Source organism: Misgurnus anguillicaudatus, chromosome 4 (genome assembly GCF_027580225.2).
Source record: "Misgurnus anguillicaudatus chromosome 4, ASM2758022v2, whole genome shotgun sequence".
NCBI classification, from domain to species: Eukaryota; Metazoa; Chordata; class Actinopteri; order Cypriniformes; family Cobitidae; genus Misgurnus; species Misgurnus anguillicaudatus.
Genome location: NC_073340.2, coordinates 3,668,658 through 3,695,337, shown reverse-complemented (window position 1 = coordinate 3,695,337; position 26,680 = coordinate 3,668,658). Strand labels below are relative to the sequence as shown.

The window sequence follows — 26,680 nt, the reverse complement described above, 5'->3', positions numbered from 1 at the left end:
ATCCAATCATAGGCTTACAGCAGGTTCATGTAAATTCTAATGTAAATTTAATCAGCGACTTTCTTTTAGCCAATGGTCAAAAGCAGTCACTGGGGTTTGAAAATGTATACATTTGAGATACTAATATGCACTCTTTATGTAGAGGTAGACATTTTTGAAAGGATATACTGTAAAAAAAAAGTTTGTTCAACTTAAAACAAATGTGTAGGTTTTTGAGCAGCATCAACACTTTAATTTGAACCAACAAGACTTTTTTAGTGTAGTAGCATCATAAGATGATTGATGGCAATCCATTACTTGTAAATTTTGAAACATTCAAACCCTTTACAGAGAGGGCAAACTTTTTTTTACCTTTTGCAAGCATATTTAAAGGAACAGTATGTAAGAAATGTATATCAATTAATAATAAAATGGCCCCGATATGTCACTAGACATTAAGAAAATTTTTTCATTTCAAATACATATATCACTGACAACAGTGGTCTGGCCAGGATATTGTCATTTAAAAAGTGGAGTTGCAGCCCTCAACTGATGTTTATGTTGTCATGTGTATTGGCCACCAGTTGTGAGATTGCAGTACCAGTTTTGACCACAATCCTACATACTGTTCCTTTAAGGTTCAGGCACCTGAAAAAGCTACAGAAAACAACATGTTGCAGTCAGAATTTGTTACTTTTATTTTAGAAAACGTTCTTTGTAACGTGTGGAATCTGTAGTCACATTGTTTAAAATACAGAACAGACAGACATTTGCAGAACATAAACAGAGCCATAAGAAAAAAAGCATCAAGTAAATAAAGCTAACAAGCTTTTCTGACTGGTTGTTTTTTCTTTTTTTGACAAAATGGAATTGATGTCGAAAGAAGGATGTAATGGAGAAGAAAATATGAAAAGCTATATCAGATGAAACATTGGAGGGGATGAAGGGGCAGAGAGGGGAATAAAAGACTAAGTTAGTCAAAAAAAAAAAACCTATGGTCGTTTGATGGTTGGTGTTTTAAATTATCTTTATAAAGTCTAATTTAGAATGAACTCTTTTCACTCTCACTTTTTCTTAAAACATTTTTGCTTTGCTCTTTTTTTAGTTTTTTTTTTTTAGTTGTTTCTTTTGTTGATCTTCCAGACCCTAGGCCCTTGGTGCATCCACCCTCAGACTACGACGCAGAGGGGGGAGTAGAGTTGCTGGTTTCGACCAGCAGTTAGGCCCTTGATGCCCATGGTGCCCTCCCCAGATGAACCGTACCCCTCTACTCAGGAGGATAAAGATGAGTCCTTTTGTGTTTGCTGTGCTTGTGTACGTTGCATCGACTTCTGGCTTTCTGCATCTCTAAAATGTTTCTCAACCTGTCAAAAGAAAAAGACTCAAGTCACTAGAGGTCATTTTTGATTATATTTTGCAGGCTGATATGGCAGTGAATATTAACGTAAGATTACACCTGCCATTTTAAAAATACCAAGCACATACATATTTGTTAACCATGACTAATTTTTGAGAAAGTGACTGATTTCCTCCTTTGAAAGGCAATCTGCTAGGTGTATAATAAAGCAGTCTTTTATAGGTCACAGTGACAGCTTTTGTACAAGGAAGTGACTAATATTCACCTACGTAAGGCAACCTGCTATGTGTATAATAAAACAGTCGTTTATAGGTCACCGACATGACTGAGTCATTTCAAACATTTAGATAAAACTGCAATGGCCTTTTTAAGTGGAGGTGCACCTCGTACCGCTTTTTATCCTAACAAAAGAACAAATACTGCGATAAAAGATTGATTTAAAAAAGCAAAATAAAGTTGAAACTTGTGCTTACTGTATGAACTCTATAACACTAACATTTACTTAAACATAAGGCCGCAGCTACTGCATGTTTGAAATGACTCAGTATTTTGTGGCACGTATATTCAGGCCTCATTCATATGTGAAAATAAATCAGATATGAATCAGATGTGTAATGCTGAAGTTTCATGTCTTGTTACAAAAATAAAAATGTATAATCTTACATTTAAACATTGTTGTAACACTTTACAAAGTTGTATTTGTTAACAATTAGTTAATTCATTGGCTAACATAAAGATTAATAAATGCTGTAGAAGTATTGTTCATTGATTGTTTGTTTGTTAATTTCGCATTTACTGATCTTTTTTTTTTTTAATTAAGTGTTGTAACCATAGACTGTAAAAAATACGGATGTAGTGTCTGTGCCGTCACCCATAGGTTTGTGAAGAGCATTTATGGCCAAAGTAGGCAGAGCCTGCCATAGCCATCTTAGCAGCGCGTCACCTTGGGACGTGGGACGTGGGTGGACCTAAGGTGACTGGTTGCTGAAACCACACCCACGTAGCTCAATGGTAGTGACAGCAGTGGCAATTTACCAGTCAATCAAGTGGTCAATCCCTTAATTATGCAGAACCTTTGGGCTTAATATCATTTAAACGTATAAGTTCGTATGAAAAAATCACCCCCACACAGTTGTCATGTAGGGCAGAATTAGCTATATAGACCAAAAACACTATTCGTCCCAGGCTGTAAACACATTTATTTCTGCTGTAATGTTGGGCATTTGAACATGGGGTCTATGAGAATTGACTCCCTTTTGGAACCAGCCTTGCGGTTTATATCACTTCCATATTGGCTTCACGAGCTGAGGTGCATCTTGTTAAAAATGGTTCATTCTGAGCTAATAAAAACAATAAAGTACAGTATGTAAGGTAATACATAACTAATAATATAATTATGTGTATTTGCATTTCTGTCAAAAGATTCTTCTAAAAGACCCACATTGCACCATTAATATTAACGAATAAGCTGATGGCGATTTAATACTAATCATGGAACCGGCATTACTAATGAAACACGCATGCGAATCGCAGCCGATTTTTTGCACAGCCCTTACGAATACACTGTGAACTAACATGAATAACTGTATTGAAATGAACTAACATTTTAAAATTCAATATTTAATTTAACAATTTAAAATGTTTAAAAAAAATAATGACGTTGAACACCAATGTCATTATTGTCAGAAATACATCAAATGTGAATATCCCTTATCTGACAAGTAATACTTCATTTTTCATTTGTTTAACAATTCTGTGATGTTAGCTGTGCAGAAATTACATAGCTAATGCTGACATATATTTTAAATGTTGTCACATCCTGTAAGATATGTGACTAAATTCTAAAACAAAGACAGCATTCATGATTCAAAAAGAAGATACTCACAATTTTGCGTATATGACTTAGAGCACTTCCATCTTTGCCTTTGCAGTTCTCCACCTGGTATGGTGGTGAGATTATAACGTCATCCATCACAATGATGTTTTTCTCCTGCCATTTACAATCTTTGATGCTAGAAACAAAACAAAGAGATAAAAAAACATAAACCCAAGGACAAACCTCAGAAAACAAGGCTGGTGTAAGCAATGTAGTGCTATGTTAAAAACACCACCTAACTAGCTCAGCTTTTGTTCATCACCTTTGTTTTAAATTGCTGACTATTCCACAAGAAGAAGTCAAAGACCGCACAGCGTGCCAGTCTTTAACCGTGCACTTACTCTCCTGACTTTATGCACACAATTTTTTTGTAGATTTTAAATGTTTGACTTCAAGCATGATTATGCTTTTGTAGATATAAAAGACAACAATGTATTTAGGTATAAGTGTTAAAGTGGACATAAATACAACTACTTGGTGCACTTTGGTAGCAAATCCAAAATGTTCTGTATAGACAGTTTCAGCAGTAACAACATAAACAAGCGGCTGTCGTGGTCCGCACGTAACTTCCGGTAAACTCCGCTAAGAATAAATAACAACAAAGTTCTTTAAACGTAGTTTAATTATATAACAAGCAAAAAATAACAACACATTACTTAGGAAATCAAAACATTTGTTATTTTTGACAAGGCATTTGTTCAAGAGATCAGTTTAGCAACTAGTCAGACCATTAAAAAAACGAAATCGGAAGTAAAGTTCGGATCCAGACGTGTATCACGTCAGCACACGTGCGTCCAATGAAACCGTCTGTAAGCACACACCTGACACCTTACACCTGGTATTAAGATGCATTTTGGTCGATCGGCTCACAAGTGGACAATGCTAAAGACAGGTCAGGACTGCCTGGGACCAGAATAAAAGACGTCTGGGCCAGTAAACAGTATTTTCTGCTTGTGGCCGTTCACCTCTATGCATTCTTTTGCAACTTTACCATTGAGATACATTTATCTTGCTATGCTTCTCAGTTCAGATCAGTTTAATTAACCATTACACACGCATCTCCAGGAAACGGCTTAAGGATGTATTTATATTGTTCTTCAAACCTATTTTCATGATAATAAAGAATATGTATAATGATTATGCTTGACGAGTGTTGCTTTTTCAAATGCATTCAAATGTTATAAACGACTCAAACAGTGATTTCAGATTGATAAAGACTTCTTACTGATTACTTAAAAAATAAAACATTTAAATAGCAGGTGTAAACGTGAATGTGTCCCTCTTGTTCCCTTGTGATCCGATTGACCAAAACCCATCTTAATACCAGTTATAAACAGCTCCTAAATTTCAGCTTTTAAAGATGTGAAGTTTATTATCACTCCAACCTGTGAAAATCTCAAGGAAGCGTTCTTAAATAAGTTTGGTTTAACAGGTCTTTACGCTGCAACAATAAACTTACGTTTTGTGTATAGTCTGGAATAGTTGCTGGCCCTCAATTGACACCCCAGCACTGATTGCATAGGCTTGGGATAATTTGTCCTCCTTTTCCGTCCTCGCCCGACTGGCAAGCTATGACAAAAAAAGTGACAATTACAATATATACCAAATAAAAAACATACAAAATCTCTATTTTATTAAACCAATCCATTAACTATACTCTTAAAGCAAGCCTATAAAGTTACAGTAACATGACAAACTATACAGTATTGTCGCTAACCTGATTTAAAGGTAAAAAGCATTGCAGGTGACCTTACCTTGCTAACATTCAAGGATGCTAGAGGAGGTGGAGTCTCAGTGCGATCATTAATCATTTTCACATCTGAAACATAGGCTAAGTTAATCAGGATGACATCAGTGAGGTTGGGCTTACCACTAGAGGAAGGACATTCTGGGTAAAAAGTTAAGGACAAATCAAACACAGAGATCAAGACAATGAAACAAACACTTTTCTAACCCAAGAATGTGGCAGTATTTTAAAAACATTACGCAAAAGTTTGGTGCTTAACTTCTAGCGTTTACATTTTAGAAAACTGGGCACCAATCTCACAAGGTATTGAAACGAAACACATACAGTAATTTGATGTGAAATTTGAATATCCCAAACAAGACCTTGATTTGGAAAACCTCACTAAAACACCCCCAAGGACCAATATACAACGCAATGACAACAATGATATTGAAAATCAACTGAAGCAAGTGTTTAATCCACAACTTGGTCTAACATGAGAAGAAAGCCAAAACACATGAAAAGATCATGACAATACATCATAAACAGGAAAATGTACGATTCATTGGTAGTCATAAGTTAACTCAATTCGGTGTCAATCAAATGATCAGGGCATTAAAGGTCAAAAAGTAATGTTACTATAACAGAGGGACAAGGACTTAAAGATTCGAAATGTCATGTAGGACAGCAGACTACTCTGCTATGATACATTTCATCAGAAGAAATCTGTAGACACCTGAAACACTAACACACTTGCAGATGCTCAACAGCTCAAACCAACAGACAACACCCTTGACAACACCAAAGTTTACCTGTTTGTCATTTCATCCAATGGGTGATTATATAATTGCTGGTACATTTGGTATCTTAAGTTATCTTTTCAAATGGTTATATTTGAATTAATTGGTACTCCATAACAATATATTTTCTGTATTAAGTGTCTTGCATAGCTGAAAATCACGAGGTCCTGCTGTCCAAATGTCATTTCGGTTACCTAGGTAGATTAATTGTTGGCAGTCATGTATCTGTGTGTGTTTCTCTGTGTATGAAAGCCAGTTCTGTTAAATACTGTCAACACTGTTACTCTACTTTGGTAACAGAGCTTGATGGTATCAAGCTAGCAATGTTTCATGCAATGACAATTTTGCAAACAAACTGCTAGTACAGAAGATCCTTGGTATACGGATTGAAGTGAACCGCTGAAATACAGTGCCCTCAAACGTGTACCTGTTATGTGGGTGAATCAAAACATATTCTCCTGAGTTTTTGTAGCACTACAACATATTATTAAAGGAATGTGACCTTTCGATCTGATATTATGGATTTGTAAAACAGTAACAGTTACAGTCAGATGGGTAATGATTATTTAGTGTAGCATACTAACGCTACGCCACTTGGACATAATTACAACTGATTTGCCGTTAAAGTATCGTGTCACTGTAATAACAAACTGCATATTTTATGGTATGAAATTAACGAGTTGTTCATATAGTGTGTAAAATGTCCTACGAGATCTGCCATTAACTGTAAAGTCGTTAGCTTAGCTCACAGGCTAATGCTCTCGGTCGCGAGGACATGCTAATCAACACACGAACCACAAACAGTACATTTTCATATACGAATCAACAAACCATAGGAATCTCTAAACGACAGCCGTCACGTATCATGTCAAACCCCAACACAGAAGTAAACTAAGGCAAGAATATGCGCTGAATGAGGCTACTAGCACACACATAAACACGCTCTCGCGTAGTTCCACTTTGACACATCCCGGTTCCGCTCACGCGAGCCCGGCCATTTACACACATCCACGCGGATTAAAGGATACTCAGAGTCAACATCTTGGACGGGTAATCGAAAGCCACAACCTCTCCCTGTAAACGTTGGCCTAAACAGGTGAGGCAAGAGACATGGCTCCCAACACTAAAACACTCCCCCGGAGCCGCCATCTTCTCCGCCAGGGAAACCGGAGCACTAGCTTTACGTAAACGCATGCGACGGCGTGACTGCTACGACACAGAGGCGCATCAGGTGACAGGAAGCCGAATAAGCTATTTTATTTTATTTTGTACAGTATGTGGAATACATTTTTGTTATATTGAATTTTCAAAGCTACAATAATAATAATAAAAAAAGGAAGCCGAAGAAGCTTTTGACAATCTGAGCCATTTGACAATTTTGCAATTTAAGTAAATGTATGTAATCGGTATTTTTATGTTTCGCTGTCTGCAGCAACTTTTAAAAATTAGATTAGAAGTATAAAAAGTGTTAAAAACAATGTAAAATGTTAAAAACCTTCCATAAAATATAACTTCATGTGTATAATAAATTTGTGTACTGAATTTCATTTTCGATCTTTACTCCCGTTCTAGTTTTCTTCTCTTTTATATTTTATTTGAAGTCAATCAATTTTCATTACCTAGAATTACATAAATACAAACTTTTCCGGAATATGTAGACCTTCATGTATAAGTGCTGAAATGTATGAGATTTATTTTTAAATCAACACTGTATTTGTACTCTCTTCAAGTCTTTAAATGTTAATTTTAATAAATAAATAGCTAAAGTATTATTTATGGAGGAAAAACGTGCAAAACAATCAATAAATGTATGTATAAATACACAAATGACTGCATAAATACATATATAGGTTATTAAATGTGAACAAATATTATCATCAACACTTTACAATAAGGTTACATTAGTTAACTACATTCAAGCAATACATTCAAGGAATTCATTAATAAATGCTAATTTAATAAAAAAAAGTAAAATAGAAAAGTAGTATTCATCAACATTAAACAAGTTTAATCAATTTAAATATATTTTTTAAACGTTTCGTAAAATATGATGGCTCCCCGCCCTCACTTCTCCGCCCTGCCACACTTGTTTGTCCCACTGCTGTATCCGTAGTAGTAACGCACCGGTTGGCGAAACCGAAGCTGATAATGCCCTGTCGCTACAGGAGCATCTGTGCTGGTTATTTTAGGCCAGTTTTACAAATGTAATTTTACAGTTGTCATTCATCATTTATTAACTGTTCATCTCGTTTTTTCCGAGTCCCGATTTCACAGTTTAAATGTAAGTTGCTAAAGGTTGTTTACTATGTAAGCAAGGAAGTAGTCATAATCAAATGCCTAACCTAGAGTTTATTTCCTGGTAGCTAGTATTTATGCACACGGGATCTTAACACTTAGTTTAGGTTTTATCTTTATTAGTCCGTCAAACATAGTCTATAGAACCCATTCATCCTCTGGAAATGGAGATCATATACAGACAAGGCGTTTGGATGGCAGAGGCTCTTCAGCAGAGAACAAGAAGTTATGAAGATTTCTGGCTCGTTACTTCTCATATGGGAGACCCAAAAGCTGCAGTGCTTCTGGTCTTTCCACTCGCGTTTTATGTACATCGACGAACTGGCATCGCAGTCCTCTGGGTAGCAGCTTTATCGGAGTGGCTTAACTTAGTCCTCAAATGGTAAGTTATGTGTAGCCATATGGTGATTTATGGAAAATACAGGTAAATCGTATTCAAGATCAACAGCAGTCTCTGTTGTTTTTGAGCACCATAACAATTGGATGATTCATGAATATATTGTAATAATTCATTCATCATAGACATAGATATCAACGTGTTAAGGTTTGGCTTTTACTGTAACACCAAATTAAATTCTTAACAAAGTTACGAGATTAGCTATTTTTATGTAACATTCACCATTAATGCTTATTCATTTATGTGTAATTAGTTATTAATGTACATATTGACATTTAGGATCCTGTTTGGGGAGAGGCCCTATTGGTGGATAAGGGAATCTGGATTGTTTTCTGACAACCTACCAAAGGTCCACCAGTTCCAATCTACTTGTGAAACTGGCCCAGGTAAACCAGCAACAACATTCCATTTAGTCTAACTTGATGTCAAGTCTTTTTAATTGACCTGGTGACCGTGACCGTTTTTACATCTCTCAGGCAGTCCTTCAGGTCATGCTATGGTCACTAGTGCAGTCTGGTGGGTGATCATCTCGTCTCTGGCATCATTCTTTTATACTCGCACAGGCAGGTCAGTCTCACAGTTAAAAATCAGCACAATTTATTTTTATTTAATTAAAAGACAGAAGCACTTTTCTGGGATAACGTATCATTAGGTTTTGCAAAAACTTGTCATCAAAGCAGAAGGGGGAGATAATGTACCGAATACTGTTAAAAATTTTCTTCAAATTGTTTGGGGGATTCATTTAAACAATTCAGAATAAATGCAAATCACCAAATTTGGATTGGTGCCCGTTTAGGCATCCTTTATCAATTTAGATAAGTGGATAAATGTCATTTATTTAAACGTAAAGATGACTAAGTTGTTCAATTTCTCTTACAGTAAGACATTAGCTGCTGTGCCGTACCTGTTCTATGTGGTTTTGTTGGGATGTGTAGGTCTTTCCCGAATATTCATCTTGGCTCACTTCCCTCACCAAGTCATTGCAGGTCTTCTGACAGGTCAGAGCTTTTTCTCATTTCATTTAGCCTTAGGCTAACAAATTATCTAACTGTCATCAAGATCTATCTTAACACCATTATGTATTAATAAATTAATGATGCCATATATTTATAAATATGAAAAACAGCACCAGGCCAGATCTGAAGGTTATAATAATGTGGTGTTGTTTCATAGGAACAATGCTGGGAGTCTGTCTGAACCGATCTGTGCCTGAAGGACGCCCTCTGTTGTTCTTCTTACGCTACAGCATGATGCTACTCTTCGGTGCTCTTCTAATGCACACTGCTCTGCAAAGGACTGGAATTGATCTGTCTTGGTAAGTACATAGTTAATACTTTACACCTACAGTATCATCAACATTCAGGTCTTATAAGAATCAAAACACTTAAACATTTCTGGTTATGTGTGTATGCCTAAATATAAAGGCTAATATGTTTGGCTAACAGATATTCTGTTATTACATTCTTTTAAACACAGGTCCATTTCACTGGCTAAAAGGTGGTGTTCTCACCCAGAATGGGTTCGCATGGATACAGCACCCTTCTCCTCTTTGACCCGTGATGCTGGAGTTTTGTTAGGTCTGGGACTTGCACAGTTTTGGAAGCCTGGCGGTTGGCCTCTTCCCTGGGTACCCAGGACTCTTTGTCTGGCCCTCTCATCCATGGCACTCCACTACATCAGCAGTTTCCAGCTGCCCACAGTTTCTCCTCTGCTCTTCTACTCTCTGTTCTTTCTTAAATACACGATTGTGCCACAGGTAGTCATGGTGTTCATACCAGGATTTGTGCATCTCCTTACAGCCAAACCCAAGAGAGACTGAAAGGGAACAGACAGGACACTTCTGTCGTCTTTAAACCAGCCACATAAAGTCCCAAAAACAACCCAGCAGTTTGAACGCAATCTGATTTGTGTGGGTACATTTAAAAAAAAAAAACAGTACAGCAATGCAGATAATCCAGTTGTTTTTAAACATGTACACTTTACAATAAAGTTGGATTTGTTACCATTAGTGAATGCATTAGGAAACAATGAACAACAGCATTTATTAATTTTGGTTTATTTACTAATATTTAAAAAAAAGCACAATGAGCAAACAAGAGTAGGCATTAAGTAACATTAACTAAGATTACCAAATGCTGAATTGTTCATTGTTAGTTCCTGTTAGCTTATGCAACTTATTGTTAAGTGTTACTCTCTTAACTTTATTTATGCAGAAATGCACATGAATTACAGCAGGGCTATCTGGTGGGCCTATGTTTAGTATGCGTCCCAAACAGTGTTTCTGGAGATGTGTATATATTTTTTGATAGATCAAAATACTGTTCTGCTTTAACTGCATCCTCCATTTAGTTATTTTTTGTTTTTTTTTTAAAACTGCCTTATTTAAACGAAAATTGTGTTTTCTTTAGCAGCAGTAATATTTATCTTGCCTGACATTTCTCCTAGTATTTGCTAATTCATTGTTGAAGTGTTCGGAGGGGTTTCCAGGCACGTTTCTATGGAAATTACTGCCTCAGGTGTACAGTATACATGTTGGGATGTCAGTGCAAGTCAATTGGATTTTCTTGTCTTTGTCTGCCAGCTACAAATCGCATAGAAACTTAATAATACACCTCAAAGAGGTTTGTTTAAAGGGACACTCCACTTTTTTGAAAATATGCTCATTTTCCAGCTCCTATAGGGTTGGATATTTGATTTTTGCGGTTTTGGAGTCCTTTCAGCCGATCTCTAGGTATGGCAATACCATTTTTGGCATGGCTTGGCATGGTCCATTGAATCTGATTAGACCATTGGCATCACGCTCATAAATGACCGGGGAGTTTCTATGTTTTTCCTATTTAAAACTTGACTCTTTTGTAGTTACATTGTGTACTAAGAATGAGAATATAGTTCCTAGCCATATCTGTCTAGAAAATTGCAACTTTTAATTTTCTGTCGGTCTTAGTGCATGATGTGACTACAGAAGAGTCGGGTTTTAAATGGGAGGAATATCTAAACTCTTTGGTTATTTTTTAGCGCGATGCTGGTGGTCTAATCAGATTTAATGGATTATGCTAAGCTATGCTAAAACAGCGCCAGACCCGGAGATCGGCTGAATGGATTCCAAGGCTGTGGGAATCAAGTGTTTAACTCTGGGGGAGCTGGAAAATGAGCATTTTTTTTTTTAAAAAGTGGAGTGTCCCTTTAATTGTGTATGTACAGTAATGTTATTAATAAAGTATGGTAATGTTCAAGGTTCAGTAACAGCTTTTATACAAAAAATCCCAATACTTGTTTATTGTTGTATATGTTTATACTGTATAAAAATGACCGCTGACATGATAAAAACACATTCTGGTTTATTGAAGTCATTAAACGTTGTCACAGCGTTCTGAAAGCTCACATTTACAGACGAGAAACTCTGCTTAGCAAGCAAGTACAATAAAATCAACTCAAATTGAACTGAAATATAAAAAAAGAATGGTCCAACCCTTCATGTCGGGTCTGGTGGAGATTTTATTGTCAAATGTAACTGGGTTTTGTTTGCTGTATTGTTGGGGGAATGGAGCGTAAATCATGCGCCAGATTATGTACAGCAAAAATATAAACTTCTCTAGAAGACCTTCAGAGATCTGTATTGTTAAAGCTTTAGCTTTTCCTCCCCATAACTGAAGATAATCTCTCATAGCAGGTTTACACAGCAGTAGAAATGTGAATATGGTTGCATTGAAGGCTACCTAGATGTCTGTTCATATACTGTATTTTTGAGAAGACCTGACCAAAGCCACAGCTAAGCTCTGCATGTTAATAATATTGCATTCTGAAGCAGAAAACTTCAAAAGGAACTAGCTGAATATGTTTTTACACTGCTAATACACTATTTCAAAACAGCTGGTTTGCTTATCGTGTGTGTGTGTGTTTGTTGCCTCTGTACTGTGTTTGACACGTAAGGCTCATTGAAGTCTCTTTCATTTCATTTGGCGATTATTTTGCTGAGGAGAGCAGGATTTTGTATGCATAAACACATTTGGCCGCTATATACAGCAAGTACACTGCGCTCTATAAAGGCTGTTATATACACATTTGAAATCTTTTTAAAAACATAATTTTGCTCTTTTATATTATTGTTCATTCATTTGCTTGAAAAATTAGAATTGCACCAAGGACGATGACTGCTATTTTGTTTTCTAGTAGTACAACTAATCACAGGTTATTTTCCAGTGTTCACTGAACATATGTTAGTAAGGATGTTCCATCCCATATCCAAAAAATCTTATCATCGATATTTACTTTCCAGACAATCCTTATCCATAAATAAAGTGCTCTCTTGTTTTTTTCAGAATGTCACAGACAGTCAGTGCAAACCAAAACTACCAATTTAAAAGTTGAAACAAACATATTTCACTTGATATACTAGAATGTTTCTTTGTGCAATATAACAAGAAACTCAAAAGAGAATAAATTCTATTACTATCTCACAAACTGCCCTGAAACGTTGTGTTGTGTAGTATGCACACATATTTAGCGTCCGTAGTTTGATACATTCCAATGTTTGGTTTGGTAACAAACTGAGCTAACAAAATATGAGGGTTACTTGAATATTAGCGTTATTAAGCTTATTACAAAGAAACCTTAAATTAACATTATTGCCACTATACAACTGTTAATTTTAACACGAAGAATATTTCTGCTTGTGAGACAGAATTTTAACATAACTATTAAGATAATCTCCAGTCTTTAAAATAAACATATACAAAATTAAACAAACTAAAACTCACACGGCAACGGCTTTAATATCTCTATACATCATATAACTTAAATATAAATATTCCTTTTTCCTTCTGTAACTACAGTTTCGTTTTACTGAAACGTTATTTTTCACTTTTTACAGTATTGAACAACTACCCAACGTTGTAATGTCCAGGAGCAATTTAGTTTCGATAGGAAGAGGATAGTAAGTGGTTGAGATTCCCAGTTTTCTCTATACTTTAGTGCTGGAACCAATGGCAAGGTAAACTGTTACTCTGTGTGTGGGGATGTCAAGAAATGTGCTTTCCTAAAATGTGCAGAGCTTTAAGGAAGATTTTTACGTTGACATACTGTATTTTAATACTCCAAAAGGGCACTGTCGGGGATTTTGGAACCTGTCCACCACCCGCTTTCAAAAAACTAGGTTAGTGAGTTTACCCAAAGTAGGCAAAGGTACCTTGTAACACTGTTTTTTTTTTGTAAGCAATTTTTCTGCTTTCTTCACGTGAAATACTGATGTTAACATTCTGCACTTACACAGTCCCTTACATCTTATCACACAAACATTCATTGATAAACACCTTTTGTGCCCACCCTACTGGGTGCCTATTAAACATTTGACTCCACAAAGGGTCTCTTTGGTTTGATGGGCGAGGTGGGACCTTGTCTGGCATCACGGGAAAGCTGGCGATACATATTCTCCTGGTAGGCCTGTGCTACGGGCATTGTCCGTGCCACTTTAACATCCTGGTACGTGGGCACCTGGCTCACTCGCTCGAGGATGTCTCGATCACGGGCCCCTCCGTTGGCAAGCTTGCCTAGAGAGGAGGGCTGCGGCTGGGCATAGAACTCCTCCTCCAGCATGTGTCCATTTTGGGCGTTATTGGTCTTATTGTAGTAGGCGATATTACCTAGAGAGGTGGGTGGACTATAGGACGAGGCAGTTGAAGCCTGGTGGATTAAATTTCCGGGCGACGTGGGACTAGTGATGACTGATTCCAGGGATGACACTGGCCAGGCCCGGGAAGGCTGGTGTAGGTACTGCTGCTGAGTCCTTGCGGTCTTGTCAATGACGCCCATGAAAGGAGTGGTCCGGGATCGAGCGGGTTCACCCGAGTAGAGCCCGCTCTGAGAGGGAGAGAGGGCCGATGGCTCATCGAAGCTTCGATCGTACGCAGCCTGCAATGGGATTTCCATTTGGGCCATAGAGGAAGAGGGCCTGAATCCAGGGCCAATATTGCAGCTGGAGCCTGAGGAGATGTTACTGCTAGAGGGAGAGAAGCGAAGATTTACACTCTGGGAATGGATTAGCGGTCTGGGGGTTGGTACGTGCGGCTTTAGGTCACTTGTGTTTGCACTGATAGGCCTACGCACAAGATGGGGGATCTCAGGAGAGCCCAGCTGGCACTGAGTCAGAGCGGAGGCTGCCACTGCCCTCTCAAGGTCATGTTTGGACACGGGGTAGTATGCTGCTGACTGACTGCGGCTGATCTGGGGAGTCTGGCTGAAGCGCATGCCTCCGGGTCCCCCTGTGGTGGAACGGTATGCTGAAGCAGGACGTTGAGGGAGTTCTTCTTTCCCTAAGTTTGATTCTAGAATCCCACCTCGACCCCCATGCTGACAGAGACCTCCCACACTAAGGCTGGACTGCACTTGAGACATAGACCGGCTATCCAGTGAGGGTTGGTACACCAGCCTGGGCTCCCGTTCTCTCTCTCGGTCGATATCCATGGAACTACCCTGGTACCTGCTGCTAAGTGGATGAGCCAAATGGCTGTACACGTTGTTACTCGGTTGGTTGGTACGGACAATTTGTGCCATAGAGGGCTGAAGACGAAGTCCTTGGGCCTGATGGTGCTGGCTGTGCTGGGAGCTCTGGGAAGGCTGTGACTGGAGCTGGAAGGAGCGCTGGCTACTCATCTTCAACAGTGGTGATTTAGGTCGGCTAGGTAGAGGATCTTGCTGGTAGCGGACTGGAGAGCCAGACTGGGAACGATATAAACACACACTCTCCAATGGAGGGCTACCCCTAAACGGAACGCCGCGTCGAAGAGGAGAAGGCGGAGGACTCTGGTAGTCCATTCCCTGGTTTCCTCCACTTCCCATGGGTGGAGGGCTATACCGGTAGGAGGACTGATGGGCGGGTGAGTTTGTGAGGGGTGGGCTCTGGCGATAGTGAGAGTTTTGATGAGTAGGAGATATGCATGGGGAGGTTGATTGATAACTATGATGAGTAGGGGATGACATGGACGAGGAGCTCGGGTGGAACTCAAAGGCCTGCCCACCAGATAGGTAGCCGGTGTCGTGATGAGCTGGAGAGAGGGGTGGGCTACGTATAATGGCCAGACTTGAAGTGTTTGAGCGAATATCAGAGGAAAGGCCAAGAGACACAGCTTCTAGCTCTTGTTCCAGGAATTCATCGTCCTCAAACAAGTCTTGGACAGGTTCCATGTCATCTAGTCTTGGTTCAGGTGGAGGGGTATGATGAGGGGGCTCCTCATCTTCCTCAACTGGTAAGGGAGATGGAGGCGGAGATGGAGGAGGCTCAAGATCAGGTTCCTCTGGCTGGGTAACTTGCCTGTACTCCTCCTCCACACGCTGAAGAAGGCGCTGGATCTCACGACTGTTTGGACACAGCTTTATAGCGGCCCTCAGGTCTTCTAGTGCTTCAGCAAATTGCCTATTTAGTAAGAAAGAATCATTCAGATTAATCTTAACATATGTAACTATAAATTATACATTTTTAAATGCTGTTATTTTCAGACTGCTACCTGCTGCTACGCTTAGCTCGGGCTCTAGCGTAGAATGCTTCATATGACTTAGGCTTCAGTTCCAGGGCCTTAGTAGCAAACTCTTCCGCCATTCCAAAGTCCTAAGTGAAAACCAAGAAAGTCAACATATAAACCGAAGTCATTTTTAGTTCAACAAGAAATCTACTTTATTTCTGTATTATACTTTAAATATATTTGTATAATGTAAGTGGTATTACACAATATTACATGCAGGTTCTTACTGTATGCACAAAAAATTCACAGTGTGATATTGTAAGGATATCTTTAGAAATGTTCATTACATTCATTTTCCTCCGACAGCGAGACAGGTTCAAGAACAAAGACACTTTGAGCTCCTTAAAGGTCTTCAGGTCCTCACTTAATCCTTCACGGGGAAATTTCTTTAAAGCATACTGATAGCGCTGAGCCGCCTCCTTCACTTTACCCTTCTGCAGAACAAATGACGATAGACTGTGTTAACAGATACGGCTGAGGACTCTGCTTTTGACAAAACTCTGCAAAACAGTAACTGTTTACTGTGCAAACAGTAAACAGACGTGGTAACTTGTAAGTCAATCTGACCTTGTAGAAGCCATCTCCCTCTTCTAAAAGTTTACTCAGCAGGATAATCATGATGTCAGGTTTGGATGTAGCCATTGCCCAGGTGGCAGGACCTAAAGGGTAACATGATGTTTGATGGGTCAAAATGGAAAGTTGAAGGTTTGAGGGGAAACATGGGAGGGCGAAGGAAAAGTGAAAACAAATGATGGCGTGGACAATAAGATGAGAAGAAAAGATGCCTTCTGTGTGATCTAAACCTTGTTTTAATGAAATATTTCGTTTTAAACATTTTTATACAATTATACATTTTTATTATGCAATTTTATTTAATTTAGCATTGTTACAACATTTCTGTCACAATCTCATGATCCCGGTTAAAAACCGTGGTGAGTCAGTGAGATACATAAGTATAAGTACAGAGACAGACAGACACTATGTGAAATACATATAAAATACAGCAATCAGGCACACTGCTGACACACGCACACAATAGTTTAGCTTAACTGTTAAATTTAAATTGACTATGTACTGGCTAATTAACAGTCTACCCAAAAAATGCTCAGAGGTGAAAGGAGTGCATTTTATAAACAGAAAAAGAGCTGTCAGGATGCCAGAAAAGACAAGCAAGATGTGAACAGCCCAAGCACGAGCATAACCAGCAAGCAATTTTAAAAAACACAGCCCAGGCGTTTAGGCTAAAACAAGGAAATATTTGGGCTGTCAGTGAACATTTGTCTAACCATAGCAAAAAAAAAAATGAAATAAAATAAATAAAACCAAACACCCCTGTAATCACAGTCCTCATGCTTACATGATGGGATATCATACATCTCGCAAGTTATTTTTTTTGGGTTACTCATAGCCGGACTATATCAGGTTAACCATAAACGGCATAACATAAACGACGTGACGCCGCTTCTTCCTTTTTTAATGAACTGACTCTAAAATGTTCGACGATGTGCGCTAACATTTTACGCAAAAACATCAGTTTGAAGCCTTGGCATTCGCAGAAGAAATCATCCGTGGAGCCCGGAGGCGGAGCCGCGGTATCAAACTTCTGCCCAAATGCTTGCACGCCCAATTCAACCACACCCCTTAAACGTCTCATTTGACCGGCTTGCTAAAATGGGGTAAGTTAAATACAACTCATTTTGTTGGTGTGAAATAACACAGAAATTGAAACTTTAATTGTTATGTCTTTAATCTTGCCTCGAAGCTCCGACAGTCCGCTCAGAGAAGCTGTCAATAACAAATGTCAATCATAACGACAACCCCGTTTCTATAGACGGTTTTAGCAGTAACAACATAAACAAGCGGCTGTCGCGGTCCGCACATAACTTCCGGTAAACTCCGCTAAGAATAAATAACAACAAAGTTCTTTAAACGTAGTTTATTTTAGATAACAAGCAAAATAAACAACACATAGATTACCTAGGAAACCAAAACATTTGTTATTTTCGACGAGGCATTTGTTCAAGAGATCAGTTTAGCAACTAGTCAGACCATTAAAAAAATGAAACCGGAAGTAAAGTTCGGATCCAGACGTGTATCGCGTCAGCGCACGTGCGTCCAATGAAACCGTCTATAGCATCAAATTACTAGCTAAAATGAAACTTATCACAAAAATGAACAATTGAACATATATCAGCGTGATAACAACGACCTTAAGGGACCAAAACCATATTTCGGAAAATTTTATTGGAAGTTAAATTTATTTTTATATTTTGACCCAAATCCCGTTTGTTTGCACGAAGAAAGTGAGGTTTATGACTTGTACTGCAGCAAGCCACCAGGGGGCGATCAAAGAGCCAGCGGCTTCACTTATCAAGATGTATGAGGCACACCTCATATGGGTTACCTCTTTTGTGCCGAGTCGGCAGTGTCTGGCAGCCTGTGGCCAGAAGTTCAAGTAAATAAGGATTAAGGTTGCGGTAAAATAGTGAGAGCCACAACCGGAGATGATGATGAGAGTGGAGTGTGCGGAAGTGAGAGTGGAAGAAAGTGGAAGTGAACAGGGATGCAGTGGTCGTGAGAGGGAACATAAAAAAGCAGCCGTGAGAGGCGAGGAATAGGAGCTTTAGCTATACAATACAAAATTAAGTAAAACACCTACAGCACAAACAATAATGTCTAACCAACCATAAACTTAACAGAGAGAAAACGCATAAAGAGTTATTCCATGATTACGTCTGTGTGTCCAGTAAGACTTAATAAGCTGCTTAATGTGTGTTTGATTAGGGTTAGAGCTAAACTCTGCAGGTCACCGGCCTTTTAGGACCGAGCTGGTATATACAGTAATGCCACTTTTCTGTCTTTTATGGCCACTTTTGATATTAAGTAACACTGAGATAGAATAAAGAAACAGGAAAAGAAATAAACCGAGTGCATGCGAGACGTGTTAACAGAGCGGCTGCGATAACAGAAGTCAAGCACGAAGCAGCAGCGTGCTAGGGCAGCCGAGCGCAAGCCGAGCTACATAAAAACACACACGCTCATACACTCACAAACACTTAACACCCTGGTAAACTCGCTCATACCGATTTTAGCTCCTTTCTTTAAGAGGGCGACCACCACTGATGTGTTTCTGCAGCCCACAGCCCGATCCAAAGGTCGCATCCCACTGTAGTCAACATGTTCAATTAATGCCCCCTGATCCACCAGGAACTGAACCTGAGAGCAGCAATAGAAAAACCATTAGAATAAATATTCAAAGAATGAAATTAATGTGATTATGAGACTTTAGCCAATTTCACAGACACATTTATACAATTATTCCAATATCGGTTTTCCAATACTAGGACATCATCTGTTATTACCACAAGCAAAAATATGAGATCCAATAGAATCCATTAACTGGAATTCGAATCCAGAATATAGACCACATGCACTCACCACTTCTGAGTCTCCATAAAAGGCCGCTAAATCCAGAGGCGTTCGTCCGTTTTTGTCAGCATGGTCTGTTGCCGCGCCCCTGTCTACCAAGCAGCGAACCACAGAGAGATGTCCTTTCAAACATGCCCAGCTGAGTGCAGTGAGTCCCTCTTTATCCGTAAGATCCATGGATGCATCTAAACATGAAAAAAATCATAGGCATTATTATATCATTACAAACCTAAGCATTCCTGTAGCTCAACTGGTAGAGTATGGCACTGGCAACACTGGGAACAGAAAATGCATGGACTAATAAAATGTATTTTTGCAGTTGAATTTACCCTGAGCCAGTAGGAAATCCACCGTATCCAGATGTCCTTCGGAGGCAGCCATCATGAGCGGAGTACGTCCCTGTTTATCAGCCAAGTTTACATCCGCCCCATGGCTCACCAACAGGTCCACAATCTAAGAGAGAAAATTCCTCTAAAATATCTGCACACTCAAATTAATTTCTATGTATAGTTAAAGATGGTGCTTTTTAAGAATTGATTGTAAAGAAAGAAAGAGGAATCATTGCTCTTGTGTATGTGAACTCTCCTTCTCGGCCAGGATAAACTAACCGAAGCAGTTTTTCTATATAAAGGAGGAATTCCTCAACAGTATAAAGTGTTTATTGATTACCTGCCAGTGCCCCTGACGCACAGAACTGAAAAGTGGCACCACTCCTCTTCGGTTGGGCTGAGCCACAGCAGAGCCCTGCTCCAATAAAAGTCGACACACATCCAGTTTTCCCCGACCTGCCGCAGCTGACAGTGCTGATGGGAAGTATGGAAGAGAGCAGTCAAACATATAACAATAGTCAAAAAAAAAGAAAGACAAATGCCAATTAGGTGTTTTTCCATCAAGTTGCTCAAATGAATGATGGTGGAATGGGTAACCTTATAACCAAGAGTAAATAATATAAAACACGCTTACAAAATGGAGACAGGACTGCATTTGGTTACGATTGGGCAAGTTATAAATTTACTAGCAGCGCAGCTTGTAATTGTATTACTGAATGGTCTGCACAGAAGGAATGCAGAATTTTTGATGCAGGCACTAACAGCAAGGGCATTACGATGACGTCGAGCCTCATATACAGATAGATGATCAGTCACATAGGTTTGACGTTCGCTACTTTTAGAATTTATTTAGAAAATGCGTTCCCATCTCCCATTATTGCCATTTACTCTTTTTCGCATAAATCAAAAACCATCTAAATTTTTTTGCGAGTTAAGGGATTTTAATTCAGTTTTCGAAATAATTTTTTATGCAATACTTGCGCATAAAATAGGGGTGATGGAAACCCAGCTAATGTTACCCCAGGAGCCAACATGCTAGCGTAATTTTTTGGTAAATGTCTTAAATGGAGAAGCAATTAAAGTGAGTTACTCTGTTTGTCTGTCTAGAACGTAATGTGATCAAATTCATATTGTTGGTCTCAGATGTCTTTGACTCTCGCATTGCATCTTATACCCTCCCTTGCAACTTTTAAAATTGCATGTCAAAATGAATATGTTCTGTGATTTTCATGACACTCCATCTAGGTGATTTTAAACCTTGAAACAGCACTATAAATAGGCTTACTTGCTCAGATTGTGCAACGAAGAAGTCTCATGGTTTACCTGTTTCACCCCATAAGGTATCAAAGCTGTTAATTTGGGCAGGTTGAGTGTCCTCGTCATAACTCTCAGGCAAGTCCAAGAGATAAGAGACAATCTAAAAGACATGGACATAAATAGTAACTACACTAAACAAATGATTCATTCAATTTACTCAATTTTTTTAAGGTAAGTGGTTGCAATCAATTTATTTAAGCTACATTTATACAAAAGTTTGTTTTGTATTTCTAATATTTTTGGTTTAAATGTAGCTTAAATAAATTGATTGCGACCACTTACTTAAAAAAAAATGAGTAAATTGAATTAATAATTTGTTTCAGTGTATATAAGCAAGGAATTGTGGGTAATTAAAACAATAAAAAATAGTGCTGGGCATAGATTAACCACGATTAATTGCATACAAAATAAAAGTGCATTTTTGCATAATATATGTTTGTGTACTGTGTGTAATTATTATGTATATTTAAACACACACACACACACACACACACACACACACATATGCATTTCAGAACATTTTTATTTATATATCCATTTTTTGTTTGGTTTATATATAATATGGAATATACAAAAATATAAATAAATATATAGACACATGTACATGTTTCTTAAATTCATATATGAATATATGTGTTTTTATATATACATAATAATTACACACAGCACACACTCATATATTATGCAAAAAAAACTTTTATTTTGTATGCGATTAATCTAGATTAATTTATGCCCAGCACTTAAAAAACACTTAAAAAGACCTTACCTCTGTATAACCCATGCTCGCCGCTGCTATAAGGGCCTGCTGTACTGCCAGACTCTTGTTGAAGGTCACAGCTTGTTGTGAAGTCTGTTGTTTGGCCTGCGCTTGCGTCTGCGGTTCTGACTCTTCCGGAGTCTCTTCTCGCTCATCCGAATGGATCTCTGCTACCTCTTCCGACTCTTCTGGTGTCTGTCCCGAATCATCCTGTTGTTCTGCCTGCTCTGAGCCAGAGGTCTGGGATTGCTGGGGCATGTCCTGTGTAGGGGACGGGGTGTCCTGCGGCTGGGTGGGAGATGGTGTGTCCTGTGGCTGTGTTGGAGAGGGGGTGTCCTGGGATTGCGTTGAGGATGGGGTTTGGAGTTGTGTCTGATGGCCGCCATTGCTCCAGTCATTCTGAATGAGGAACCTCACCACCTCCAGGTGACCCCTAAGAGCAGCGTGCACAAGGGCACACTGACCGTTTTTGTCTAAGTGGTCGAGCTACGGTGAAGACATATGCAAATAAACACACAATTTACTAATAATGTTAGCTTATTTGCTAATAAATGCACATTGTTGGGGAATAGCTAATCTTAACAATGCCAACCCACTGACTGGATAATGTATAGTGTACACACAAAAGGAAAAACTCATGTTCTGTTTTGAAAAGCTGGGTGTATTTGGGACACACCATTTTTTTTGCAATCATATGGGGAACAAAGGTATGTTTACAAGGTACCTTTTACTTTCTGCAATTCGAGTTTCAGAGAAAGATTTAGTTTATAATCTGATAATATGTTTGCAGTGTTTGTGCCATCAAATTTGGGTAGGAAGTTCTAAGTTTAATATCCCAACTTTTGAAACTAATGCAACATATAAAGAAGTCTATAGAAGGAACTTGTAAACATGACAGCCATACATGTTAGACTCTTGCATACCTTTGCTTTTCTTTTGCAGAGAGCAGTAACAATCCCAAGGTGTCCTGCCGCAGACGCGTAGCCCAGAGGAGTGAGGCCGCTTTCTGATGCTGAATCTACACTGGCACCGTACTCCAGCAACAGGTTCACCATATCCACATAGCCAAGATGTGCATGCACACACAGCACCGGAGCATTGTTCAGTACCTCTGTACGGTAGTTAACGTTAGCACCGCCCAACATCAGTAGCCGCGACACCTAAAAGAGTTGATATTAAAAGTTAGAAATAAAACATTACTAATATATTACAATTTTTTGTTTAAATCTGCAATCCATAAAGTTTGCCTCTCTTTCGCCATCTCTGTTTAAAACATAAAACTGCAGTTATTTGCCAAATTCGCATTAACATGTAATCAATAGGAAATGAGATATTTAAGCATATTTGGCGTGCTGTCCTAGGGGACGGCTCTGAGCTCTGAATTTTTGCCTGAACCCAGAGTACTCCCCCCTCTTTAACTAAAATTAATTTTAATTTAAATCAGGTTTATTTTTGTGCTTCTTTTAAATCAAAACAGCTTTACAGCAAATACATGTTTCATGTTTTAATCAGCAAGTTTATCAGTCAGGGTTTCAAAGTAATGTGCATATGGAAAAATATACAGCTGTAAGATAATACACTATGTAGTTAGTTAACAAATAACTAACAGCAACATTGAATGGTTTTTAAGGTTTGCATAGGGCCCCCCAGCATCTTGGACCGGCACTGCATACTGTACATGTTTTTACATAAATCACGTTTCTGATGTCTTACGTGTTCAAAGGAAAAAGACATTAAGACATGCACCAGTATTTAACCCCATTCACATGTTAAAATGCCCTGCTGATATGAACTCTTGTTTAGCACCAGCTATGTTGCATTTCCTGTTTCACCGGAGGCTCTCCACAGTTTGAGCTTTCATTGTTTCATCTGATTTCATTTAATTTGGTCTGGTGACTTACCTTTATGTTAGGGGTGTAAAGGTTTCTCAGCGATGAAAGAGCCGTAGATAAACTCTCTGTACTGTATGATACCCACAGCCCTTGCAAGATGGATGAAGAAACACCAACTTTCTTACTTAGGCCCTACATTACAGGAAAGAAGTCTTAGCATTAAAACACTTCCTGTCAAGTATGAATATTGTATCTGTTATCAAATATGTGTTTTTATTACCTTAAATATGTGTGCTTTAAGTATGTGGTGGCCCAATTCAATTGTCTGTTGTCGGTTTAGTTTGTTTTCTTGCCTGGAGAACCAGAAAGCCAAAAGAGTATGGCCATTCCTAAAAAAAAAACATAACAGAGCACATTTATAATAATAAATGTGAAGAAGAGTTGTATGCAGGGTCTGATTGTATCTTTTTTCCACATCTGGTACACAAAATATTACATACATTTTCTTTATTAGTAGGCATGTGTGTCTCAAAATAGTCTGCATAGTCACTTACATCCCTAAAGGTCACATTTTTATAAGACTCCCAATTATCGCTTAAAGGGCACCTATTATTCAAAATCTGATTTTACAAAGTGTTTGAACATGAATGTGTGTTGGCAGTGTGTTAACACAACCATCCGACAATGAAAAAAAAACCACCAACTCCTTCTTTTTTTATTAAACCAAAGCAGTCTCAATAGTCATTTAGAGTCTATTGTTACTGTGACATCACACTGATAAAGCCCCACCCATGGCCACTGACTGACAGTCCTGCATTAACATAGTTTCCACCCTTATCGAGTTGTATTCTGTTTTCCATATCTTAATAATGAGAAATTGTTGTCTCATCTATTTTAACCGAAAGTGCTCATTGTCTCTTTTGGTAAGGGAGTGAGGGACAGTAGCTCATTTGCATTTAAAGGTACACACACAAAAACAGCATGTTTTTTCTCCTACCCAAATAGGGTCATTTTGGACATGCTATAATAAATAGCATTTGGTGGTGGTGATGGCGCATTGGATAAGACACAGCTCTTTGCTGTGAGAGGCCCGGTTCGAATCCACTGTGACACACCATTGTGTCCCTGAGCAAGACACTTAACCCCTAGTTGCTCCAAAGGTGTGCGACCTCTGAATGGATAAAAGCGTCAGCTACATAAATGTAAATGTATATGATCTGAGGAGTATTTTGAGCCGAAACTTTACAGGCACATTTCGGGCACACATGAGACTTAAAATCTTGTAAAAATGGGCATAATAGGTACTCTTTAAAGGAACAGTATATCAATATGAAATGTATATCAATGAATCATAAAATGGCCCTGATATGGTTTGCTAGTCTTAACAGGACTCAAAATTCCTTTAGAAAAGCAAACTATAAAACAATTTTTTTAAGTTAATTTATTTAATTTATTCACCAATGCTGTCAAAAAATCTGTGAAAAAAAAACACACAGACATGTAAAGTAATGTTTTTGACTCTGCTAACCTGGGATCACACAAAAACTTTGTCTTCTCGCCCTCCTCCCTCCATATCAACCATTCTCTAAAGGAAGGGTGCACAAACATCCGCGTCCCATCTCGTCTTTTCACTAGGAACACGGATAGGTTCTCCAGTCTCTGCTGAAAGTCTTCCCATTCCAGGGTGCCCTTCAGAGATCCGGAATTGATGGCTTGATAAATCTGTTCGTCAGTAAGAGGGTGCAGCGAGGCCAGGGCCACATTAAGGAGCGGCAGTGCCCTTTCGAAGGACGACTGTGTCGGGAAGCGCATGTTACATTGCAGGAGGTAAACTTCAGCTAGGCTGACGGGTACTACCTTGTAGTTCGAGCTTTTGAGGACCAGGTATCCCCGTTCTATCAGGTCAAAGGTGAGCTTTAGGTAAAGAAGTGAGCCTTGGCTGAGTGCTTTGAGGTGGGAACTGAGCTTAATGAAGCTGGTGTTGTCCATCTTGCCATTAAGGGAGATGTTGTTCTGGATCTCTGCACTGCTGTGGATGCGGTGTAGGATGTAGCCCTGCAAATCCTGGTCAATGGCGTCATTTTCCTCCGGGGCATCGAGAGAAATTCGGTGGAAGGAGAGCGGTTTGGTAATTTCCTACAAGAATGATGTGAAGAAAAATGGATTTATTCCTACAAAAACTGCCAAGGTCACATTTGTGCGAAAATGGTTTATGACCTTTCAGAGATTTAACCCTCTGGGGTCGGACCATTTTGGGACACTGGCAGAGGTTGTGACATGCATTTGGTCTTTTTTCAGTTGCTTTAGAACATAATAATGATGGTAGTGTCTCATAACACTGCGTTCAGCACAAACTGGGCTACAATATTATATGAGCTACATGTATGTACATGTTTGTATTTTTGAGAAAAAAATGTTTATGCATGGTTTTTAAAAAAAGCTAATTTTTTCAGTCACTGATATAAGTCTACAAAACCCATACTAAACATGTTTTCACAAGACTTCTAAACAGAATCTAGTAGTCTAATGTGGCATACATCTGAGTTGTGCTTGTGTTTACCTGCAGGGAGGTTCTGACAGTCACTACCAGTTTGAGCCACGGTGGGAACTTGCTGATGGTTTTACATAGGAAAGAGACGATAGTGTCACCATAGTCTGGTTTGTGAAATTCAGCCTCATTTAGACCATCAATAAGGATGATAAGATCTTCCTCAACAGTGATCTTCCTCTCTGAAAGATAAACAGAACACAAACTTTCACATTTTTAGATACAAATGCAAACACACCAATCTTAATCTATCGTGTAGATTGTACGTGTGGTTATGTTTGCCTTTATAAAGTGCATCCAGAGGTTCCAACACCCCTCGTCTGAAAGCTGTGGGTGGATCTTGGACACAGGCCCTCAGACTGAGCATGCTCTGTATGTGAGGCTCTTTCAGCAGCAGCTCTCTGTATGCGGCAAGCTGCGGCGAGCGGCACAGTAGTGCTGCCACATTGTGTACAAACTCCGGCACCAGGCAGGTGTAGGCGTTATCTGCTTGGCAGTAGTGATACGCCACGACCTGCAGGGGG

The 26,680-nt window shown here is 38.9% G+C and overlaps 3 protein-coding genes across 8 annotated transcripts in view; 1 reads left to right on the top strand and 2 right to left on the bottom strand.

The window, feature by feature from the left end:
- Positions 1–1,153: 1,153 nt before the first annotated feature.
- lsm12b (LSM12 homolog b) lies at positions 1,154–6,943 on the bottom strand. The gene is made up of 5 exons (XM_055176611.2): positions 6,767–6,943; positions 4,967–5,100; positions 4,672–4,781; positions 3,222–3,348; positions 1,154–1,343 (listed from the first exon to the last, which is right to left on the bottom strand). The coding sequence occupies exons 1-5, from the start codon at positions 6,930–6,932 to the stop codon at positions 1,251–1,253; spliced, it is 630 nt and encodes a 209-aa protein (XP_055032586.2). The 5' UTR covers positions 6,933–6,943; the 3' UTR covers positions 1,154–1,250.
- Positions 6,944–7,822: 879 nt separating this feature from the next.
- On the top strand, positions 7,823–11,757 carry g6pc3 (glucose-6-phosphatase catalytic subunit 3). The gene is made up of 6 exons (XM_055176929.2): positions 7,823–8,415; positions 8,710–8,816; positions 8,907–8,997; positions 9,310–9,428; positions 9,604–9,745; positions 9,907–11,757. Exons 1-6 carry the CDS (start codon positions 8,198–8,200, stop codon positions 10,247–10,249), a joined length of 1,020 nt encoding a protein of 339 aa, XP_055032904.2. The 5' UTR covers positions 7,823–8,197; the 3' UTR covers positions 10,250–11,757.
- The window catches only part of tanc2b (tetratricopeptide repeat, ankyrin repeat and coiled-coil containing 2b), a 192,295-nt gene continuing 177,363 nt past the window's right edge, over positions 11,749–26,680 (bottom strand). For 4 of the 6 annotated variants that reach the window (XM_055176925.2, XM_073866558.1, XM_055176927.2 and 1 more), the window contains 17 exons: positions 26,439–26,670; positions 26,169–26,338; positions 25,137–25,744; positions 23,889–23,997; positions 23,678–23,800; positions 22,700–22,936; positions 21,786–22,262; positions 21,026–21,119; positions 20,043–20,176; positions 19,703–19,826; positions 19,383–19,558; positions 19,028–19,160; positions 18,349–18,381; positions 16,512–16,603; positions 16,232–16,378; positions 15,930–16,030; positions 11,749–15,838 (listed from right to left, as the gene is read on the bottom strand). In XM_055176925.2, the coding sequence (XP_055032900.2) occupies positions 13,768–15,838; positions 15,930–16,030; positions 16,232–16,378; positions 16,512–16,603; positions 18,349–18,381; positions 19,028–19,160; positions 19,383–19,558; positions 19,703–19,826; positions 20,043–20,176; positions 21,026–21,119; positions 21,786–22,262; positions 22,700–22,936; positions 23,678–23,800; positions 23,889–23,997; positions 25,137–25,744; positions 26,169–26,338; positions 26,439–26,670 (5,061 nt within the window). In that variant the 3' untranslated portion in view covers positions 11,749–13,767. The remainder of the gene's footprint in view (positions 15,839–15,929; positions 16,031–16,231; positions 16,379–16,511; positions 16,604–18,348; positions 18,382–19,027; positions 19,161–19,382; positions 19,559–19,702; positions 19,827–20,042; positions 20,177–21,025; positions 21,120–21,785; positions 22,263–22,699; positions 22,937–23,677; positions 23,801–23,888; positions 23,998–25,136; positions 25,745–26,168; positions 26,339–26,438; positions 26,671–26,680) is intronic. The other 2 variants (XM_073866557.1, XM_073866560.1) reach the window with 1 other exon arrangement.

Bases quoted from the DNA above. Each gene is read 5' to 3' on its own strand.
- lsm12b (XM_055176611.2), bottom strand. From the start codon at position 6,932: ATGCGTTTACGTAAAGCTAGTGCTCCGGTTTCCCTGGCGGAGAAGATG. The intron at 4,782-4,966 runs GTAAGGTCACCT...TTTTTGTCATAG, and splicing joins CATCCTTGAATGTTAGCAAG to CTTGCCAGTCGGGCGAGGAC. The intron at 3,349-4,671 runs GTAAGTTTATTG...TTTTGTTTCTAG, and splicing joins TTCCAGACTATACACAAAAC to CATCAAAGATTGTAAATGGC.
- g6pc3 (XM_055176929.2), top strand. From the start codon at position 8,198: ATGGAGATCATATACAGACAAGGCGTTTGGATGGCAGAGGCTCTTCAG. The intron at 8,998-9,309 runs GTCAGTCTCACA...TTTCTCTTACAG, and splicing joins TTTTATACTCGCACAGGCAG to TAAGACATTAGCTGCTGTGC. The intron at 9,746-9,906 runs GTAAGTACATAG...TTTTAAACACAG, and splicing joins ACTGGAATTGATCTGTCTTG to GTCCATTTCACTGGCTAAAA.